The sequence below is a fragment of the Eulemur rufifrons genome, chromosome 8, assembly GCF_041146395.1.
Source record: "Eulemur rufifrons isolate Redbay chromosome 8, OSU_ERuf_1, whole genome shotgun sequence".
NCBI lineage: Eukaryota > Metazoa > Chordata > Mammalia > Primates > Lemuridae > Eulemur > Eulemur rufifrons.
In genome coordinates, this window is record NC_090990.1 from 18,048,977 (window position 1) to 18,069,094 (window position 20,118).

Sequence of the window (20,118 nt, forward strand, 5' to 3'; positions counted from 1 at the left end):
AGGGCTCTGGTATCCAAACAAAGGGATCCCATGAGCCACAGTTACTGCATGTCCCACTAAGTTCCTTGGCCTCTCTGAGCCACAGGTTCTGTCTCTGGAAGAATAATGACCCCACTCCGAGGCTGTTGGAAAGGCTGAGAAGGTAACGGTGAAAACCACAGTGCTCTGTTAGCACCGTGGAGAGGCAGAGGGGAGCAGCAGGCCCAAGGCTGGCGGGGACTGAAAAAGGATCAGGGATCTGGGGGAACTGAGGGATGGATGGACAGAAGCAGAACAACCTCTCAACAATGACAGAACTGCTGGTCAAACCTTTCTCAGGTACAGATACTGTCTGGCTCTTTGTCTTCTGGAACTCAGTGAACCTGAGACGTGGGCACCATTGCTCCTATTTTACCCTTCTGACTTCAGCCCCACAACACTAAGCCACACTGAACACCAGATCCTGTCTCCTACTCTGAGCAGCAGTTACACAAAGCAATTAAGAGAGAAAGGACAGTGTGACGACTGAGATGACCAGGCAGATGTCTGTTACCTTTGTGCTTACAAACTATGGTCATGTTAACACGGAACATCAGCGAAGAACAAGAACAAACTGCTCGACAGAACAGAACAGAGTTGGGCACTGCCCGCTCCCCAACCCAACACATTTAAGACAAACTTCTTTTAACTGTTGGATACCCCAAAGAGGGTGAAGTCTGCATGGTTGGTTAGGGCATTATGTTACAGGGATGGAGTCAGGATTCAGTCCCAGGAGGTAATTCCTAAGTCTTTGCTTCCCATGATCATGCCACCTGAAGACCATAGGCAGGAAGGAACAGGCCCAGGCAGGGGTCAGGCCAGCTGGGGGTGAAGGAGAGGTGGACATTAAGGCCCAGTGAAATGCACGTGGTCCAGGAGCCAGTCAGCCAAGGCAGGAGGAGCCAGAGTGGGCACTGCTTCTGGGCTCATGGCTCAGCCTCCCCCAAAGGGGTTCCTGGTCCCCCTCTTCATTCTGCAGGCTGTGCTTCTCCCAGAAGGGGTTGTGGCTGCTGGGGCCGGTGGGAGTTAGCAGTACACCTGGAGCAGGGGTGCCCCTGACGAGTCTGTGTCGGTGCCCTGGAAGGATGAGTCGTGGCTGGCTGGGTACCCTGAGGGGGAAGGGAGAGGAGGAAACAGGCTCAGGGGACAGCTCATCCAGAGTCCATAGCCAAGGAGAAGCCTGCTGAGAAGGAGCAGAGCAGGACTTGAGCCTGGGTCAGTCTGATCCTGGCTGGGTGACTCAGTTTCTGGACCTTTCTGAGCCCTGGCCTCCCTCTCTGTAAAAGGATAATGACCTTGCTCCCAGGGGCTTGCTGTGAAGGGCAAGAAGACAGCAGCAGAATCCACATAGGGTGCCTTTCTAGCACCAGGCTGGATGGCCTCCCACCTGCCACCTTCCTCCCCAGTGACCTGGACTTAAAGGTTGGGGTCTGATCACTTCCCACTTGCCTGTTCTTGGGCACCTGGCCTCTGCTTTAAGCCAGTTTGCAGGACTGGGATGGGTCTGTGGCTGCTCAGGCCCCTTGTACCTTTGATGCCATGTTCACCACCCCAGGAAGGAAGCTGGGAGAGGGGCATGTGAGGGTCCACTAGGGTAGTCCCCCCACCCTTTGTACTCCTCATCAGCTCAGGACCACACCTGGGGCTCCATAAGGCCTCAGCTTCCGGGCGATGGCATCTGCTGTCGTCTCCTGGGAGATCTGCACTGTCAGTTCTAGGGAGGGAACATGGGGAGGGCAATGGTCATTATCACATCCCCACTCTCCATTTCTGCTCCCAGCCCAATGAGGGAGGAGCCTCTCACCCCTGGGCAGGGCTAAAACAATAATGCTTAAAACAAAGACACATAGATGGTGTGTGCGCACACATGCTGTGTTGGGTAGTTGCTTTGGTTAGGCCAGATGGGGTCAGAGGTCTAAATTCATGTGGGTCCCCCAGTCTTGTTAACCAGGCCAGGCCTAGAAGCTACTCTGGCAGGTGATAGCAGGGAAGGAGGAGCCTGTTAGGTGAGCTTGTTGAATGGAGAGAGAACCTTGTCCTTTCTGGGGACAGCAACAATGGCCAGAGAGCTGCCAGGGTCTGCATGTCTCTCAACCTGGCTCAGACCTCACTGGGAAGGGCCAGGGAGGGAGCTGGGGAGGAGGACACAAGAGTTGTGAGAAAGGAGGAGTGAGGACCTGCTGAGGGGTGGCCCACAATGGCCAGAGAGCCCAGTCCAACCCTCCCTTGGCCAGAGCCTCCCCTACTCTGCCCCTTGGTCCCATGGGGCGCCACCTACCATCCTGGCTGAGACCTGAGCCCACCATGGTCTCATGGCCACTGTCAGGGGCAGCAGCAGCCCGAGTCGAACGTCCCTCTGAGGTCTGTGGGCGGGCACGGCTCTTTCGGGTACTGATGCGAATGATGCCGCGTACCAGGCGGCCCTCAGCATCTTGCTCATCCAGGTGATAGTCCTGCGTGATGCTGCTGATGAGGTCCGAGATCTTACTGGTCTTCTCCAGGAACACGGTGTCTGATGTGCACTTGGCCAGCTCATCGATCTGGTGCACGCTGAACAGCTCCGTCAGCTTCTTGAAGATGAGCACATCGATCTCTCGGCTCGACATGGAGCCGCTGCCCATCTCGGGCAGGTCCAGGTCCGACTCGTGGAAGGAGTAATATTCCTCAGAGCCACGGGGACTGCTGGCAAGGGTGCTCGGCAGGCTGTGCCGTGTGGGTGGGGGCTCGGCCAGTGGCTCCTTGCAGCAGGAGTCCGCGTCAGGGGCTGGGGAGGTGGTGGTGCGGTAGGGATATACAGGGATGCCTTTGAGCTTGACATCAGGGTAGCTAAAGCTGCTGCCCATGGTTGACTTGAGCCGCTGGCCATCCCGCCGGCTGGCGGGCGCACGGTCGGGGCTAGGGGGCACGCCATTGTGCTCCTTGGCCCAGCTGGCTTCAGCAGCCCCTTCAGTGGAGTCCCCAGCAGACAAGCAGGGGCTGCAGCCCCGCACACAGACTCCACAGCGCTGGAGACAATCCCGGCAGCGGCGGAAGCAGAAGGCAGCCCGGCACCAGTCCCACACCCAGGGTCGCCATAGCAGGCAGCAGGTGGGGGGCTCAGTGGCAGGCTCAGCAGTGCCGGAGATGAAGGTAATGCTCTCTGGCCCATGGTGACCAGGGTCCTTGGGGTCTGGCCTACGAGTGCGGCGGCTTGGTGGGGGCTGGGATGGCTTGTCATACGTCTCCAGACATAGCTCCGCTGGCTGCTCCCAGGGTCCCAAGCGTGGAGGCCCAGATGATGGGCGGGGGTGTCCAGGGCGGGGCATGGTTCATTGCATGGTCTGCTGCAGCCAGGCACCTGCAGGGAGCCAGGAAGGAGTCAGGATCAGAGGTCAGGGACAAGCTCCTGGGCTGACCTGAGGAACTTCACACTTCTGGTTTCTGAGAAGCTTGTGATGTAGACAGGCCCAAGTATGCCCATAACCCCTAATCTATTGTGCCCCTCCCTCTGCAAAGAGGAAGTTCTCTCTGTGGTCTAACCCAGATTTCAAAATCTCCAGGGACTTCATACCCTTTGGGATGAACATCCCTTATCTGAAATCTTGCGTCTAGAAATATTTTGGGTTTGGGATTTTTTTTGGCTTTTGGATTACATACATTATACTTACCAGTTGAATATTCCTAATCCAAAAATCTGAAATCCAAAATGCTCCAGTGAGCATTTCCTTTGAGCATCATGTCAGCGCTCAAAACGTTTCAAATTTTGGAGCACTTTGGACTTTGGATGTTCAGAATAGAGAAATTCAATTTGTACAAAAAAACAAACAGAAAATAACAAGTGTTGGCAAGGATGTAGAGACACTGGAACCCTTGCATTGCTGGCAGGAATATAAAATGGAGCAGCTGCTGTGGAAAACGGTATGGCGGTTCCTCAAAACATTAAACATAGAATTACCACATCACTAGCAATTCCACTTTTGGGCATGTGCCCAAAAGAAATGAAAGCAGGCTGGGCACGGTAGCTCACGCCTGTAATCCTAGCACTCTGGGAGGCCGAGGCAGGTGGATCATTTGAGCTCAGGAGTTCGAGACCAGCCTGAGCAAGAGCAAGACCCTGTCTCTACTAAAAATAGAAAGAAATTAGACGGACAACTAAAAACATATAGAAAAAATTAGCCAGGCATGGTGGCGCAAGCCTGTAGTCCCAGCTACTTGGGAGGCTGAGGCAGGAGGATGGCTTGAGCCCAGGAGTTTGAGGTTGCTGTGAGCTAGGCTGACGCCACGGCACTCTAGCCTGGGCAACAGAGTGAGACTCTGTCAAAAAAAAAAAAAAAAGAAAGAAATGAAAGCAGGGACTCAAACAGAGGTTTATATGCCAATGTTCACAGCAGCATTGTTCACATTAGCCAAAAGGTAGAGACAACTCAAATGTCCACCAATGGATGAATGACTAAACAAAATGTGGTATATACATACAATGAAATATTACTGAGCCTTAAAAAGGAATGAAATTCTGATACATGCTACAACATGAGTGAACGTTGAAGACCTTATGCTAAGTTAAATAAACCAGACCCAAAAGAACAAATATTATATGGTCCCTCTTATATGAAAGCTCTAAAATAGTCAAATTCATAGAGACAGAAAATAGTTCTGTCTGGTGGTTGCCAGGGGCTGGGGGCAGGCAGGGAATGGGGAGTATTGAATGAGTCAAGAGTTTCAGCTGGGGAAGATGAAAAAGCTCTGGACCAGCCTGAGCAAGAGTGAGACGCTGTTTCTATTAAAAATAGAAAAAATTAGCTGGGTATGGTGGTGTGCCTGTAGTCCCAGCTACTCCGGAGGCTGAGGCAGGAGGATCACTTGAGCCCAGGAGTTTGAGGCTGCAGTGAGCTATGACTATGCCACTGCACTGTATCCAGGGTGACAGAGCGAGACTCTGTCTCAAAAAATAAAAGTTCTGGAGATGGATGATTGTGATAGCTGTCCAACAATGTGAATGTATTTAATGCCACAGGAATGTATGCTTAAATATGGTTTTAGAAAGGTTAAAATGGTAAATGTTATGTATATTTTACCACAAAATGGCTTCCCTCAGTTTCTTCCTACTGCTGGTAAGCTCCTGTGGAAAATGCCTTTCCATGACACTTGCTATGGAACCTGATCATTTACACCTTTTTGCCTCCTCTTCATCCTTCAAATCAGACGTACGAATGTAACAGGTACCCTGTTAATATTTGTCTGACTCAGATTTTTCCTATTAGCAACACTTAACACCAAGCACTGTTTTTCTTCCTTTGATTAGACAAGAAAGCTGAACCACAAAACAGATCTTTCCCCTTCTGCCTTGGTTGCTAGGAAGCTCAGAGTTAAGACTTAATTCACTCTATAAACACTGAGTCTGGCCCTGTGTTGGGTACTGTAGAACCAAAGATGAATGAACTACAGACCCTGTTCTTGATGATTCATACATGGTTTTGTAGGGAAAACAGTTGCTTAAAAGCTTATAAAAGGCATTGCAGGAGTAAATAACTCTGTCTGCAGAAGTCAGGGAAGATTATACAGTGATATTTAGAAGAGTCTTTGATCATGTGTAGGGGTTTGCTGGGTAAGAACTCTCCTTAGCTTGGATTTCCTAAGACACTGGTCCCCTATCTTTTTATCCCTGATTTAATGGCACTGGGGTCTTAAATTGGAGGTATGTGAGGAACATGGATCCGGCATCAGGATATCTGTGTTCTAGTCCCAGTTCTGGCCCTAAGAGGCTATGTGCCTTGGGCAAATCAATGCCACCTCCCTAAACAGCACCATCATCATCTCTCACCCAAATACCGTCAAGGCCTCCATTCTGGCTACCTCCATTCCTCCCTACTTGCTGCCAGCAAACACTTACAGACACCACTCTAATCAAAGGATCAAAGTTAGTATCACCAACAATGGGTTGAACTGACATCACGCTCCTCCCGAATCTATGCACTAAGAAGGATACAACATCATTTATGAAGTATTCCTGCCAAAAATGCAAAACCTGAATGTAATCATGAGGAAATAAATATCAGATAAGCCCAAACTGAGGGACATAACAACTAAATGCAATGTGATCCCAGAATGTTTCCAGGATTAGGAGGAAAAATTAGAAATTGGATAATGTGGATAATTTGTGAAATTTGAAAACAGACTATATATTATTTAATACTATTATAATCAATGTTAAATTTTCTGAATTTTATTACTATGGTTATATGAGATAATGGCGTATTCTTAGGAAATATACACTGAAGCATTTAGGAGTAAAGGGGCATGATGTCTGCAGCCTAATCTCCAACGGCTCAAACACAAAAAACCAGAATGTAGGTGTGTGTAGAGAAAGAAAGAGAGGAAGGGAATGTTAGCCACTGTTGAGTGGGGATGTGAAGAATACAGTTCTTTATTCCTACAATTCCTCAACCTACTCCCCTGGCCCTACTCAGAACTCCTTTTCCAGGGACTTCCAGAACCCCTAGTCAGGTGGGAGACCCTCTCCCCATGGCCTTCAGCTGGAGTCTCTGTCAGCTGAGTCTGCCTTGTACCTATTGTTTGAAGATAAGCGTCTCCCTAAGGACCATGACCCTGAAGTGCAGGGACTGTGTCTAATTCCTTTCTGCCTCAGTGTCTTGGTACACTAGGAGCTTCAGGGGACTGACACATTCTATGTGACCTCAGGGTAGAACCAAGACCATTGGGTGGAAAGAAAAAGGACTTAGGTTCTAGGCTGACCAGAGTAGGGACCAGCAGTCTTATCATCTACAAAGTTACGCAAACTGAAATTGAAATAGGCAACACTAAAGTCCCTTACAACCCAGAGGCAAGTGGTTAAATCTGCCTGGGTTTGAGAAATGCGGGGCTGGGATGGATTCATTCATTCGCTCAATTAACAAATATTTACCATGTGCCAGACATTGTTCCAAATTCTGTGGATACAGTGGTAAAACAGATAAAATTCCCTAACCTCAGGAGTTTGTACTGTAGTGAAAGAGTTGATTATTGATGGTTTACATTGTTCTAAGTGCTTTAGATATAATAAACAATGAATTCTCACAACCCTTTTTGGAGTATTATCACCTGTATTCCTGTACTGAGGCACACACAGGTTAAATAAATTGTCCAAAGCCACACATCTATTTGTACACAATCAGCTGGGCCCCAGACTCTTATCCACTACCCTCCTCCCATCTCTTAAAAGAGGACTCTGATCCACTTCCCTATCCCATCTGTTACTTGAGAGGAAATAGACAGTCAAAGCTGCCAGCTCCATGGACAAGTGTTTGCCCAAGGAGGGCCCTCGTTGTAAGCCCTGAGTCTCCCAGGCTCAGGCCTTCATGAAGAGGGTGGGCACATCCACACTGTTCAACCACACTGAGCTCTGAGGTATCTGGGATTGTAAGAGTATCAAGGGGTTACAGATGATGGACTGGGTAATTGTCTCTTCCCTACCTCCAAGGCTTTAGGACTCACTACTATTGATTAAATTCATACAACAAATATTTATTGAACACCCACTAGGTGCCCAGCACTGTGCTAAATGCTGAGAAAACAGCAGTGAATGGGCCAGAGGACTTTCACCTTATTTAACTCCCACAAATGCTCTGTGAATAGGATTATATCTCCACTTTACAGATCAGGAATCTGAAGCTCACAGACGTGAAGTGCCTTGCCCAGAGACACCTAGCTGGAAAGGGATGGAGCAGGATTTGTAGCATGATCTGCCAGCCTCTTGAGCCCATGTGCCACACATCTCCAATGGGTGGGAGAAGGAGAGAAACAAACTTGAGATAAGGACAATGCCTGGCTTCAGTTTCCTCCTCCCCTCTAGCCCTTGAACTCTCCTGAAGTCAAACTCAGCCTGCTTTTTCCAGGCTATGTTTACCCCTCCCCACTGCTGCCCCCCACCTCCGAAATTCTAACAACCTTGGTCACTTGGCTTAGTGAGGGGAGGATCCCTGCTGCTGTATGACCTGGGGCAAGACTGTTAGCCTCAGTTTCCTCATCTTTAAAAAGAGAGATTAGTATCTTCATGCCCCGCCCTCCCAAAACGGGGAGTTTAAATGAAATGTTGCGTGCAGAGCAAGGCCTGGCACCTGGGAGGGGCTCGGTCACTGGGCCCTCCAAGGCACTGCAGGGATCTTCCCCGGGGCCAGGACGTCTTCCCCAGACTTTTCAATGATGCTCCCTTCTTCCCCCTTAGTTCCCGAGAACACACAAACACTCAGGGGTCTGTATCTGTACCGTTCCCTCCTCCCAGAGTCCCCAGGACAGGCCCGGCCGCACCAAACTCTGCCAAGCCTCGCACACTCCAGCCCTGAGCACGAAACAGCCGTCGGCTTGGGCGTGGGGCAGCCTTGCACCCTCGGTCTCCTGCCCCTAAGGTGCAGCCCGAGACTCCCCCACCCGCAGGCACCTAGTCCCGGAGGCAGGGAGAACCAGCCCCCGGCACTGCCCCCCGGACGAGCACAGCCCCTATGCCAGCACCGCCCTCGGGGCGAGCACCACCCTCTCAGCTGCAAGGGCCCTCCGCCCCGGGCGGACCCAGCCTCCCTCCGGTCCTGACACTGTTCCTCGGGGTGAGCTCGGCCTCTCCCCGATGCCGACACTGCCCGCCGGGCGAGAGCGGCTCCCGCCACAGCAGTGCAGCCCTAAGGGCGAACGCGGCCCCCCTCACCCCACCGTGCCCGCCTAGCCCGGGGGCCCGCTCAGGCCGCTCCCCGGCCCGGCCCGCGCACCCCGGAAGTAGGAGGGTGGCCCCCGAGGAACCGGGCCCAGGACCCTCCCCCGTCCGGGCGCAGCCTCGGGGGGCTCCCCGCACTGGTACTGCCCTGGTTTGCGCCCCCTCGGGCCCGCGCGGGCCTTACCTGTCCCGCCAGGTGAGCCGCCTCCGGCTCAACCCCTCCCTCGTCCCCCTCACCGCTCACCTGGGTCGCAGGTAAGCGTCTCGCGGGAGCGCTGCACGGGCCGCCGCTGGGGACACACTTCCTGCCTCCGCGAAGCGCCGCTGCAGCTCACCTGGGCTGAGGCCCCGCCCCTGGGCCCTGGGCGAGCACCGCCGTTTGGCTCGGCTGGGCCTAGTCCGGGCTAATGAGGCCTGGCGGGTGGCAGAGAGGCTCTGGGGCCCAGTCTCCTCTTCTCCTAAACCGGCTGGGGGTCCCAGCAGCCTCGGAGCGTCTGCGGAGTTCCTGCCAGACCTTAAAGCTCTAGCTCAGGAAAGCTCTCCCTGACCCCTGAGCCTGACTGGTTTTCTTTTATGTGGAACAATTCCCTGTACCTCTGTTTTTTTTGTTTTGTTTTGTTTTTTTAAGACAGGGTCTCGCTATGTTGCCCAGGCTGGAGTGCAGTGTCTAGTTACAGGCACGATCATGCGCAAACTACAGCCCCGAACTCCTGGCCTCAAGCGATCCTCCTGATTATAGCCTCCTGAGTAGCTGGGACTGCAGGTGCGTGCCACCATGCCCAGCTGTACCTCTTTATCCTACGTAATATCCAACACACTGTTGTTTTCTTGTCTTCTATTTCCTCCTTTAGCCTCTGACCTTGAGGATAGGGTCTGGTCTTGTTCCCGCACACTCCTTGTACTCAGCACAGGTTGTGGCACGTGCTAGGTGCTCAACAACTATTTTCAACTGAGTGAGTCTCTGGGCTCCGATTTCTTCCTTTGCCTGCTGGTCAGTTCGCCTTCTCTTCTGTTCAAGGAAATCTGTAGGTGAAGACAAGTACCTGCCGCTGGGGTTCAGAGTAGGGTGGGGGTGGAGGAGGGGGCCAGGCTATGCAGTCCTGAAAGACACATCCTGGATCAGCAGAGGTGGCCCAAACGGGCCATGACCACATCCTGAGGGTGCCTCTGCAACTCAGACTATCCTGGGTTCCTGCTCCTTAATAACAACTGAATGGCTTAACAGTACTGCCAAGAAACAAGTGACTTTTAAGGATCATCTCCAGGATCCATGCTAAACCCCTTACTTGCGCAGTATTATTTAGTCCTTCCACTAATCTGTGAGGTGGGTCAGGTATTATTCCCATTCTACAGATGAAGAAACTGAAGTTTACAAGACGTTGTTTACTCAAGCAGTTGGCACAAACTGTTTGACTTTGGGCAAGACGCTTTCCTTCTCTAGGCCTCATCTGTGGAAATAACAGTACCTCTCTCCAACTGGGAGGATTAAAAAAGATAATGGAGAAAAAAAAAAGAGAAGCAAAAAAGAACAAGAAAAAAAAGATAATGGATGTAGGAAGAGATTACCAGAGTGAGTTAGGCATAGGTGTTCAGTTTTCACCGGAGACCCTCCATGGCAGCCCCTCCCATCACATCTTGTCCACACTCCTTTCTGGGGAAAGTGACACAATTTTTTCTCATGTGCAGCTCAGAGGATGTCACATCATGTGTAGCTGAACATCTGTGTGCTTTAAGACCCAGCAAGTCCATTCCTAGGGTACAGCCACAAGAAGCTCTTGTACACATGCACCAAGAGGGAATGTGTAGAAGAATGTTAGGAGAGCTTTGCGCAGTGGCAGTATCGTAGCCAATGAGGTTTATCCGAGGCTCAATTATTGCTAATTAAAAACTTTTCCCAATACCCCTCTATGATGAGTTGCAATACAGTTGGCATTGCCAATTTTCAACAGTCTTCATGGAGACTGAACTAAAAAAAAAAAAGGATGTTAGTAGAAACATTGTTCATGGTAGCCCCAAACTGAAAACACCCAAATGCCACTGACAGGAGATAAAGAAATGTGAAATATTCATGCAAAGGAATTAATTATATAGCAATAAAAAATGAATGAAAAACAGCAACATGGCTGGATTGTGGTAAGATAATATTGAGTGGAAAAAGGCAAGTCCCAGAAGATTATATATGGAATGTGATCCTTTTCATACGGTTCAAAATTAACTGGAACTTCTATGTTTAGTCATAATATTAGGTTGGACCATATGAAATTGTTGTTATTTGACCTGTTTTGATTTGAAAAAAATGGCAAATTCATATGGTTCAGCCTAATTTATATGTGAAAGAAACTATTTAAGAAAAGAGCAACGGGGCTGGGTGCAGTGGCTCACCCCTGTAATCCCAGCACTTTGGGAGCCTAAGGCAGGAGGATCACTTGAGCCCAGGAGTTCGAGACCAGCTTGAGCAACATAGATGCCATCTCTACAAAATACAAAAATTAGTTGGGTATGGTGGCACGTGCCCATAGTCCCACCTACTTGGGGGGTTGAGGCAGGAGGATCATTGGAACCCAGGAGTTCGAGGTTGCAGTGAGCTATGATGATGCCATTACACTCTAGCCTGGGCAACAGAGTGAGACCCTGACTTCAAAAAACATAAAAAATTTAAAAATTAAATAAATAAAATAATATATAAAACAAAACTACCAGATGATACTTTGAAAACAAAACAGAGTAGCTTATGAGTTCAGCATTCAGCGTGACAAAGGAAAAAGAGGTCATTCTTTGCATGTTGATATTAGACTAAGTTGGCTAAAAAAATAAAATAAATTATCTACTGGGATAAATTTTTCGGAGAACTACCTACTTCTCCTGTGCATTTTCCTTGACAGTCTTCAAAACAAACACATTTTTATTTGATCCCTACCACAGCCCTTTGAGATAGGCATTGTCATGTTCATTTTACAGATGGGGAAACTGAGGTCCATCAAGGTTAGGCCATTTGCCCAAGGCCATACTGTGAGTGGAGATGGGAGCTGGGGGGAACCCCATCCTTTGGGCTCACCGTGCAATGCTCCATATTGTGCCCCCTCCAAGCCCTCAAAGCTGTGTTTGGGCTTCTTTCCTGGTGGATCAGAGGCCTGCCTTTGTAATCAGAGTCTCCTGAGCTCGGTTCTGCCTTTTGGTCTTGACCTGGGACCATTGTCCTGATCCTCTGCTTTGACCACGGTTGCTCTGCTGTGTGCAATTTTTACTTTTCTGGTCACCTTCCTCAGTCGCCATTTAGACTCCTGAGCTGGTGACAGCTTGGGAGAAAGAGGGAGATGTCAAGGATGACTCTGGGTTTCTGGCTGTGTTACTGGGTGGATGCAGATGACTGGGGAGGACAAGTTTGGGGTGTAAGAATGCAAACGTAGTGTTAGACCTGTTGAATTTGAGGATTTGTGAGATAGTCAGGACATATCACCATTGCATACATGGATGCCACTCAGAATGCTATTTAGAAGCTGCAACACCTGCAGCTTTGGGGCTGGGAGGAGCAGTGGGTCAGGAGAATGTGGGCGGTGGCATGTGAAGCCCACCTCTGTCTCCTCCTCTCTCCCTCTCTTCCTTGGTGATCTGCGCCTTGCCTCTGGTGTGCTTCTCCCACAGGGGCTGTAGGGGGCAGCACACAACAGTAGAAATTGCCAGAACTTCACAGTCACGGCATCTGACTTGGAATGCTAGATGCTACCCTGTTCAGCTGGGGTGTGAACTTAATTTCTTTGAACCTCAGCATTTCTCATGCGAAAAGGGGTTTAACATGAGGCAGGACAGCACAGTGGCCTGAATTTGTGCCCCAACTCATACTCTTCCCACCTATGTGACTTTGGCCAGTTATTGAACTTCTCTGTGCCTCAGACTCCTCATCTGTAAAGTGTAGGTAGTAACAGTTTCTTTTCTTGTGGTGATTACACAGAGACCAGCACATGGTAAGTGCTAAATAGATGTTAGCTATTTTATTTTACCTGCTTCTCCCCACCTTCACCTCCTAGCCATTCCGGGGCCAGGACTCTCAAGGGCAAGACGGCTGCCTCTGAGAATAAGCAGAACAGATTACTATGACTGACCATGACCGCCTGCGGTGTTAGGTGTATGATGTGCCTTATTCCATTTAATCCTCACAACAACTCAGTAAATAGATCCCAAAGCCCCGTTTTATAGCTAAGAAAAACAGAGGCTCAGAGATTTGAGCCACTTGCCCAGGGTCACACAGCAAGTAAGTGGCAGAGCCCAGAGCTGAGCCCAAGTTCATTCTGGTTCAGAGCTTGAGCTCTTTGCAGTGTTCCGCTGGGTACCCCAGACACTGGACCCTTGGAGGCTGCCCCATGCCCCAGCAGAACAGAGGGTTCTCTGCCCATGAATTGCTTTCTGAAATTATATTATACTTTGTAGGGGGAAGGAGAGAGGGGACAGGAAAAAAACCTATCTAATGGGTACTTTGAACACTATTTGGATGACGGGCACACCTATAGCTAGGACTGAGGCATTACAAAAGCAATCCATGTAAACTGAAACACTTGTACTGCCTTAATATTTTGAAATTAAAAAAAAAATTCCCTCTTATAAATTGGTTCCAATTCTGCCTGTTTTACTCTTCTTTCCTCAGGTAGAATTTCCTGGAATTCTAAATGGAATAAATGGAATGGAACCAACGGACAGAATTGGAATGTGTGACATGACGCTGCCTCAGCTGCTCTGATTGGTCAGGTTGTCTCCATAGGTCAGACAATGGGCCAGGGACCATTCAGAGTTTCCCTTCCCTTTTTTTCTTTCTTTCTTTCGTTTTCTTTTCTTTTCTTTTTTTGCATTATATTTTATTTTGTTTGGTCGGTGTATATATTTTTTTACTGATTAACTTTTTTTGTTTTGGGGTTTTTTTTTTTTTTCAGTTGTTCAAATTAAACCCTTGTAAAGTGATCTCGTTTTTTTTTTTTTTTTTTTTTTTTGAACCCAAGCTATCCTCCCACCTCAGCCTCCCAAGTAGCTGGGACTATAGGCATGAGCCACTACGTCTAGCTAACTTTTAATTTTTTATTTTTAGAGATGGGGTCTTGCTGTGTTGCCCAGGCTGGTCTTGAACTCCTGTCCTCCCGCCTCTGCCTCCTAAAGTGCTGGGATTACAGGTCTGAGCCACTTCCCCCAGACCCCCTTTTCTGTCAGTGACCAAAGGATGGTGTGCCCTAGATGCTGGAGAGAACCACTGGAAGCTAGGTGTTACCCTGGCAGAGTAGGTGCCGGTGAGCTGGGCTGTGGGCTAGGGGGACACCATGGATAGAGGTGCAGCTAGAGCCTGGGAATTCTCAGGAGCTGGGCTGTAGGAGCTTCTGGAACTGTAGGGTGCACTGTTGGGTGGGAGGCTCCAAGTCCACTAGTTACTGGGCCTGGAGCTGCAGGCTGAGGAGCCATCTTGTACTGGGTTGAGGCAGGGGCTGCTTCTTTGGTTCTGAATTTGATTTCAAGCCCCCGTAGAAGTATTTTCCACAGCGTCCTTGTACTAAAAGAAACTTCATCCAACCCCTTCAATTTGCTGATGAGGAAATGAGGCTCAGGGGGGAGCTGGCTTAGTCGAGGTCAAGTAGTAAGTTGTGGGTCCTGGTGAAGGTGGACCTTGCTCCTTCACCTGGCTCTGTGGGGTTCAAATCCTGCCTTTACTAGTTAGTGGCTTTGGGCTTTGTGAGCTGGGGCAAGACACTCAGACTCTGGGCTTTAGTTTCTTTCAGCCTTTCTCTTGCCTACACATCTCCCCCCGCCACACTGCTCCCTCACTCTGACACACACCTGCCCACCCACACACACATGCACACACGCACACACAGTGGCGTGGTTACGCATGGCCAATGCTGAGTCTCCTGGTCGCTCACAGGCAGCTAGAGGCCGCCTTGGTCACTGAACACCACCCCCATTTTCTGCCCACCCCAGCCAACCGCATGCCCTCTCTGAAGCCCTCCCAGAGAGCCCCCAGCTAGGAGGCTGTCTCCCTGAGCTCACTCAGGGGCTGTCTGAGCCTGTGCGGCCTCAACTTCCCCTGCTGCTTTCCATCTCCCGACTGGAGCTTCAGAGGGCAAGGTCAGGTCTGATTAAGACCCGAGTCTCCAGCACCCAGCTCAGAGCCAGGGCCAAAGGCCACAGCTGGCAGTGTTTGTGGAAGGAGTAAGTCCCCCGACCCTTCCCCTCTCTCAAGAGCCCATGACCACCACATTCACCTCCCAAACCAGTGGCGTGACAGAAAAAGCTGCGAGTGGGGGTCAAACAGACCTAGGATAGAATCTTGGCCCAGCCTCTTCCTAACTGTGTGAACTTGGGAAATGACCTCACTTCCTTCTCCAAGCCTCAGTTTCCTCTTCTGTAAATAGCCTTCCTGGAGGGAGACATTTAAGCTGAGAACTAAAAGATGGAGAGGAAGAGTCTTCCAGGCAGAGTAAATGGCTGGGGCAGGGCCCTGAGGTGGGGACGAATGTGGCGCAGTCAAGGAACAGGAAGGAGGCCCATGGCACTGGAGCGCAGGGAGCAAGGGGAGAGGGAGTGGAGATGGGGACAGACAGAGGCGTGGGCTTTGGGTGGCACAGGGCTCTCAAGGCTACTGGGGAGACTGTCTTTCATCAGACTGGAGGGTCCTGAGCAGGGGAGTGGCTTGATCCGACCAGTGCCTCAAAAGCCACTCTCTGGTTGCTGTGTGGCGATTGCAGGAGGGCACGGTGGACGCAGGGAGTCCAGGGAGGAGGCTGATGTAGTGACCCGGGGGAGAGACGATGGAGCCCGGGACAGGGTGAGACGTGGTCGGGTCCACGATGTACTCTGGAGGCAGATCCCACAGGACCGGACGTGGAAGTCCCTTGTTTTAGGGAAACAAACTACCCCCAAAACTTAGTAGCTTAAAACAAGAATGATATATTATTTCTAAAAATTCTGTGGTTTGGGGCTCGGCAGGGCAATCCTGCTGGCTTCACCTGGGGTCGTTTGTGTGGCTACGCTCAGCTGGGAGCTTGGCTGGGGCTGGATTGTCCAGGACGGCTTGTCCTCCTCCATGGCGCTCGTCATTCAGAAGTCTAGCAGACCTTTTTTATTTTTATATTTTATTTTATTTTTATTTATTTATTTATTTTTTTGAGACAGTGTCTCACTTTGTTGCCCAGGCTAGAGTGAGTGCCGTGGCGTCAGCCGAGCTCACAGCAACCTCAAACTCCTGGGCTCAAGCGATCCTCCTGCCTCAGCCTCCCGAGTAGCTGGGACTACAGGCATGCGCCACCATGCCCGGCTAATTTTTTCTATATATATTTTTAGCTGTCCATATGATTTCTTTCTATTTTTAGTAGAGGTGGGGTCTCACTCTTGCTCAGGCTGGTCTCGAACTCCTGAGCTCAAACGATCCGCCCACCTCGGCCTCCCAGAGTGCTAGGATTACAGGCGTGAGCCACCGCGCCCGGCCTATTTTTATATTTTAAAGATACGGGTCTTGCTATGTTGCCCAGGCTGGAGTGCAGTGGCTATAATATTCACAGGTGCGATCATAGCTCACTGCAGCCTCAAACACCTGGACTCAAGTATCCTCTTGCCTCAGCCTCCCGAGTAGCTGGGACTAAGGTGTGCACCACCATACCTGGCCTAGCTGATGTTTTTCACAGATGGCAGCTGCCTTCCAAGAGGATGAGCCCCATGTGCAGATGCTGATCAAACCTCTGCTTGTTTCATGCTTCTTTTGTTCAGGAGATATGGTCTACCGGAAGCCTCATACTTTCTGATGACCCCTTGGCCAAAGCAAGTCATACATACAGCCAAGCCCAGAGTCATCATGGAAAGGGACCACACAAGGGCATGGATACATGGAGGCCTGGTTCATTGGAGGCCACCAGTGTAACAGTTGAGCACAACCCCCTGGGTTTGGCCTGAGGAAACCTGAAATTCAAGGGCAGAGGGGAATGAGCGGGATTTGCCAGAGGTTCCAGGACCTCCCAAATCAGACACTGAGGAGCATAGTGGGCTTGGCTGAGCCAGCAGCAGTGGAGACACAAAGTCCCCGGCAGGTGTGCTAAGGCTGGGGTGGGCTGGGAGTGGGGGTAGGAGGGGTAGCCACCAAGTCATCAAGGTGGGGAAACTAAGGATTCTCACCGAGCCCCTACTGTGTGCCTTGCCCTGGGCTGACCAGTGTGGGTACAGAGGGGGACAAGACTCGGCAAGTGGCCGAGGGAGCCCACAGTGCGTGGTAGGAGACAGACCTTGCTCCAGAGATGCCAACAGTGTGAGAGGTGACAGTTCAGTGCTGTGGTGCAAGGCTGTCCAGGGCCCTTTGGGTCCCCGGGCAGAGATTCAAGAAGAGCGGGAAGAATAACTGGTTGTCGGTCAGGCAAGATGGGGGAGCAGGGCAGGGAGAGGCCAGCCACCCTCCAACCCTGGCCATGAAGGGGCGAAAGCAGACCCACAAGGGAAGGCCATCTGAAGATAGTGTTCTTTCCATTTCGTGGATGAGCAGACTGAGGCTCTGAGTGGAGAAGTAACTCAACCCAGGTCCAACTCCAAACAGCCTGGGTTTCTTTCTACATTGTCCTGTTCTTGCCGAGACCATAGGGTGGAGGGGAGAACTGTGTTGGCGGGGGCGGGGGGGACCTTCCTTCTGCCCTGGACTTGTGCCACCTCCCCCGAGGAAGCCCGGCATTTTCTCACTGTGAGCAGAGCCCTGTGAGACTTGAAGGGTGGTGGTGCCATGGACTGGCACGGGCAGACCCAGACTTGTCCTCAAGGAGGCCCCCGTCTGAGGAGGGAACCCCAGCCTTGCCCTCAGGCCCCCTGTCTGAGGGGGTGGGGGAAGCATAGGACTGATCTCAGGGACCCCCAGTCTAGAGAGATGAAGGATGGAGGGGAGCTCTGTGGAGGTCAGAGGTCAGAGGTCAGGGAGAGCATGGGGTATCTCTAGCTAGGTCTGGGCAGGGTTCCTATCAAGTGGGGAAGAGGGGTGGTTGCCAGGTTCAGCCCTGGGGCCTCAAGTCAGTGGGGTAGGAGGAGGCTGAGAATCTGGTGCAGCTCAGCCTCAGTCTGCCTTCTGTGGTCTGCATGACCTTGAGTTTGTCCTGCTTTACTAGGCTGGTCCCAAGGGTCTCCAGCATTCTGCCAAATGGAGCTGCTAAAACAGGAGCCCAGTAATACATGAGCCACCTGAGCTCTGGCACCACGGAAGGAAAAGGCAGCCCCACATCCGACCCCAGCCTGGCCCTGTGGTTCCTTCCTCCCAGCTTGTGGTGGGGGGGGCGGGCAGCCTCAGAAAGGGCAGGAGGGGAATGGAAGGGCTGGAGGGAGGGGGAGAGGAGGTCCTGGCAGCTAATGCGCTCACAGCAAAAGCCCCTTTTCCCAGGGACCAGAGCGCTGGAAGCCAGCCCAGTGGGTAGCAGGTATTGGCAAGGTATTGGCGGGGGAGGGGGCTGAAGGAGGGGCAGGCAGAACCCCAGAAAGATGTGGGTGGAGAGGTGGAGACAGAGACCTAGAGAGTCAAAAGAGGGGAAGGGAGAAAAAAGGCAGGAGCAGCTGCAGTGGGGGAGTACTGGTGCCCATGTTCAGCTAGGCCAGAAATGGGCTGCTTATTTTTTTAAACCCACTCAGACCTCTCATTCCACCAGGCTGGTGGGAAGTCTGATCTCCATGACTGTTGGGCAGTCGCAACCCATGACAGCACCTAGAGCTGGGCCAAGGCCCAGAGGTGTTGCAGAACCAGACGTGAACAAGACCCTTCAGTCTGGCCACCTGGCCACCCTGGTCACCTGGTCAGCGTGGTGGTCAGGTCAGGGACTATGCCATTTGATGCCAGCTTTGCATGGGGCATGGGATCTTTGGTGGTCTAGGAGCCACACTATATGAGATCCAGCCTTCTGAATGCCACTCATCCAGGGCCTAGATCCCACCCATTCCCTGGAATTAGGGAGCCTTAACTGCCACCCCCACCTAAGATTGGGGAGGAAGTCTCCCACTCTGGTCCCTAGAAGCCCAAGGCAGTTGTCTGTCCCAGAGCCATACCCCTGTGTCCCTCTGGCCCCTGGGTCTGGGGACCTGCCCCTTATCAGAGTCCTTCTCTCTCAGCATCCTACAAATGAGCAGCTGGGACCAGCCCAGCAGTCTCTCTTGGGCGTACAGGTTTCAGGGCCAAGAAGAGAGCCTTGTGGGACAGATGCCAAAACATCTAGCAGCCACCCCTGGGTGTAGGGGGATGGCAGACAGCCAGAGCTGGAGCCTCATCATGAGTGAGCGGGAGGGACCTGGTCCAGAACCAGATGGTCAGTAAATTATTCAGTGCATGTTTATGATGTGTCTGCAGTGGGCCCTAGACTACAAGGCACCGTGACCTGGCAATTTTTATTGTAAAATATTGCCTACATTTAGAAGACTATATGTGTGTATGTATACAAGTATATGTATACATGTATGTATACAAACATATAAAATAATATATACTTATATATATCTCTATATAAAAAGTATTGTATCATTTAAATAGTAAGAATATAATGAGTGCCCAGGCACCCATCGCTAGCTTAACAGGACATTCCGGTACTTTTGAAGCCCTCTGTGTGGCCCTCCCCTGTTTCCTCCCTTTCCTTATGCTTCCAGAGGAAAACACTACCCTGAAAATGGCATTAATCATTCCCTCGTTTTTGCACTGACTTTTCCACTGGGCACAGTAGGCATAGTGTCTAGGACCCACAGCACTTTTAGGGATCCACAAAAATGTTTTAATTTCTTTTAAAATCAGAAGATGATTGAATAAATAAATAAATGGGGGAGAAGAGACATTTTCCTTACAGAAGAATTCCAAATAAATGTAGATACTCCCCCTTCCAAGAGGGGGCACTTTATCATGTTAACTGTGCTCTATACCTAGTTTACTAAGAAATTTATTTTATTTATTTATTTATTTATTTTTTTGAGACAGATTCTCCCTCGATAGCCCTGGGTAGAGTGCAGTGGTGTCATCATAGCTCACTGCAACCTCAAACTGCTGGGCTCAAGTGATCTTCCTGCCTCAGCTCCTGAGTAGCTAGGACTACAGGTGCGCACCACCACGCTTGGCTAATTTTCTCTATTTTTGGTAAAGACAGGGTCCTGCTATTGCTCAGGTTGGTCTCCTGGGCTCAAGTGATCCTCCCACCTCGGCCTCCCAGAGTGCTAGGATTACAGGCATGAGCCACCGCCGCTCCTCCCCTCTTTCGTCTAGAATTTTTTTTTTTTTTTTTTTTTTTTGAGACAAAGTCTGGCCTTGTTACCCAGGCTAGAGTGCCGTGGTGTCAGCCTAGCTCACAGCAACCTCAAACTCCTGGGCTCAAGCAATCCCTCTGCCTCAGCCTCCCAAGTAGCTGGGACTACAGGCATACACCACCATGCCTGGCTAATTTTTTCTATGTATATTT

General features: G+C 50.8%; 1 protein-coding gene and 1 non-coding gene across 3 annotated transcripts; one reads left to right on the forward strand and one right to left on the reverse strand.

The window, feature by feature from the left end:
- Positions 1-528: 528 nt before the first annotated feature.
- On the reverse strand, positions 529-9,002 carry KDF1 (keratinocyte differentiation factor 1). 2 transcript variants are annotated; one of them, XM_069477515.1, is made up of 4 exons: positions 8,883-9,002; positions 2,297-3,355; positions 1,658-1,732; positions 529-1,127 (listed from the first exon to the last, which is right to left on the reverse strand). In XM_069477515.1, exons 2-4 carry the CDS (start codon positions 3,321-3,323, stop codon positions 1,045-1,047), a joined length of 1,185 nt encoding a protein of 394 aa, XP_069333616.1. In that variant the 5' UTR covers positions 3,324-3,355; positions 8,883-9,002; the 3' UTR covers positions 529-1,044. The 2 variants fall into 2 exon arrangements, with proteins under 2 accessions (XP_069333616.1, XP_069333615.1); XM_069477514.1 differs by having other exon boundaries at positions 554-1,127; positions 8,943-8,997.
- A 1,516-nt stretch (positions 9,003-10,518) lies between these two features.
- Positions 10,519-10,659, forward strand: LOC138390981 (U4 spliceosomal RNA). Its single transcript, XR_011234632.1, has one exon. It is a non-coding gene; the product is annotated as a U4 spliceosomal RNA (small nuclear RNA).
- Positions 10,660-20,118: the final 9,459 nt, after the last annotated feature.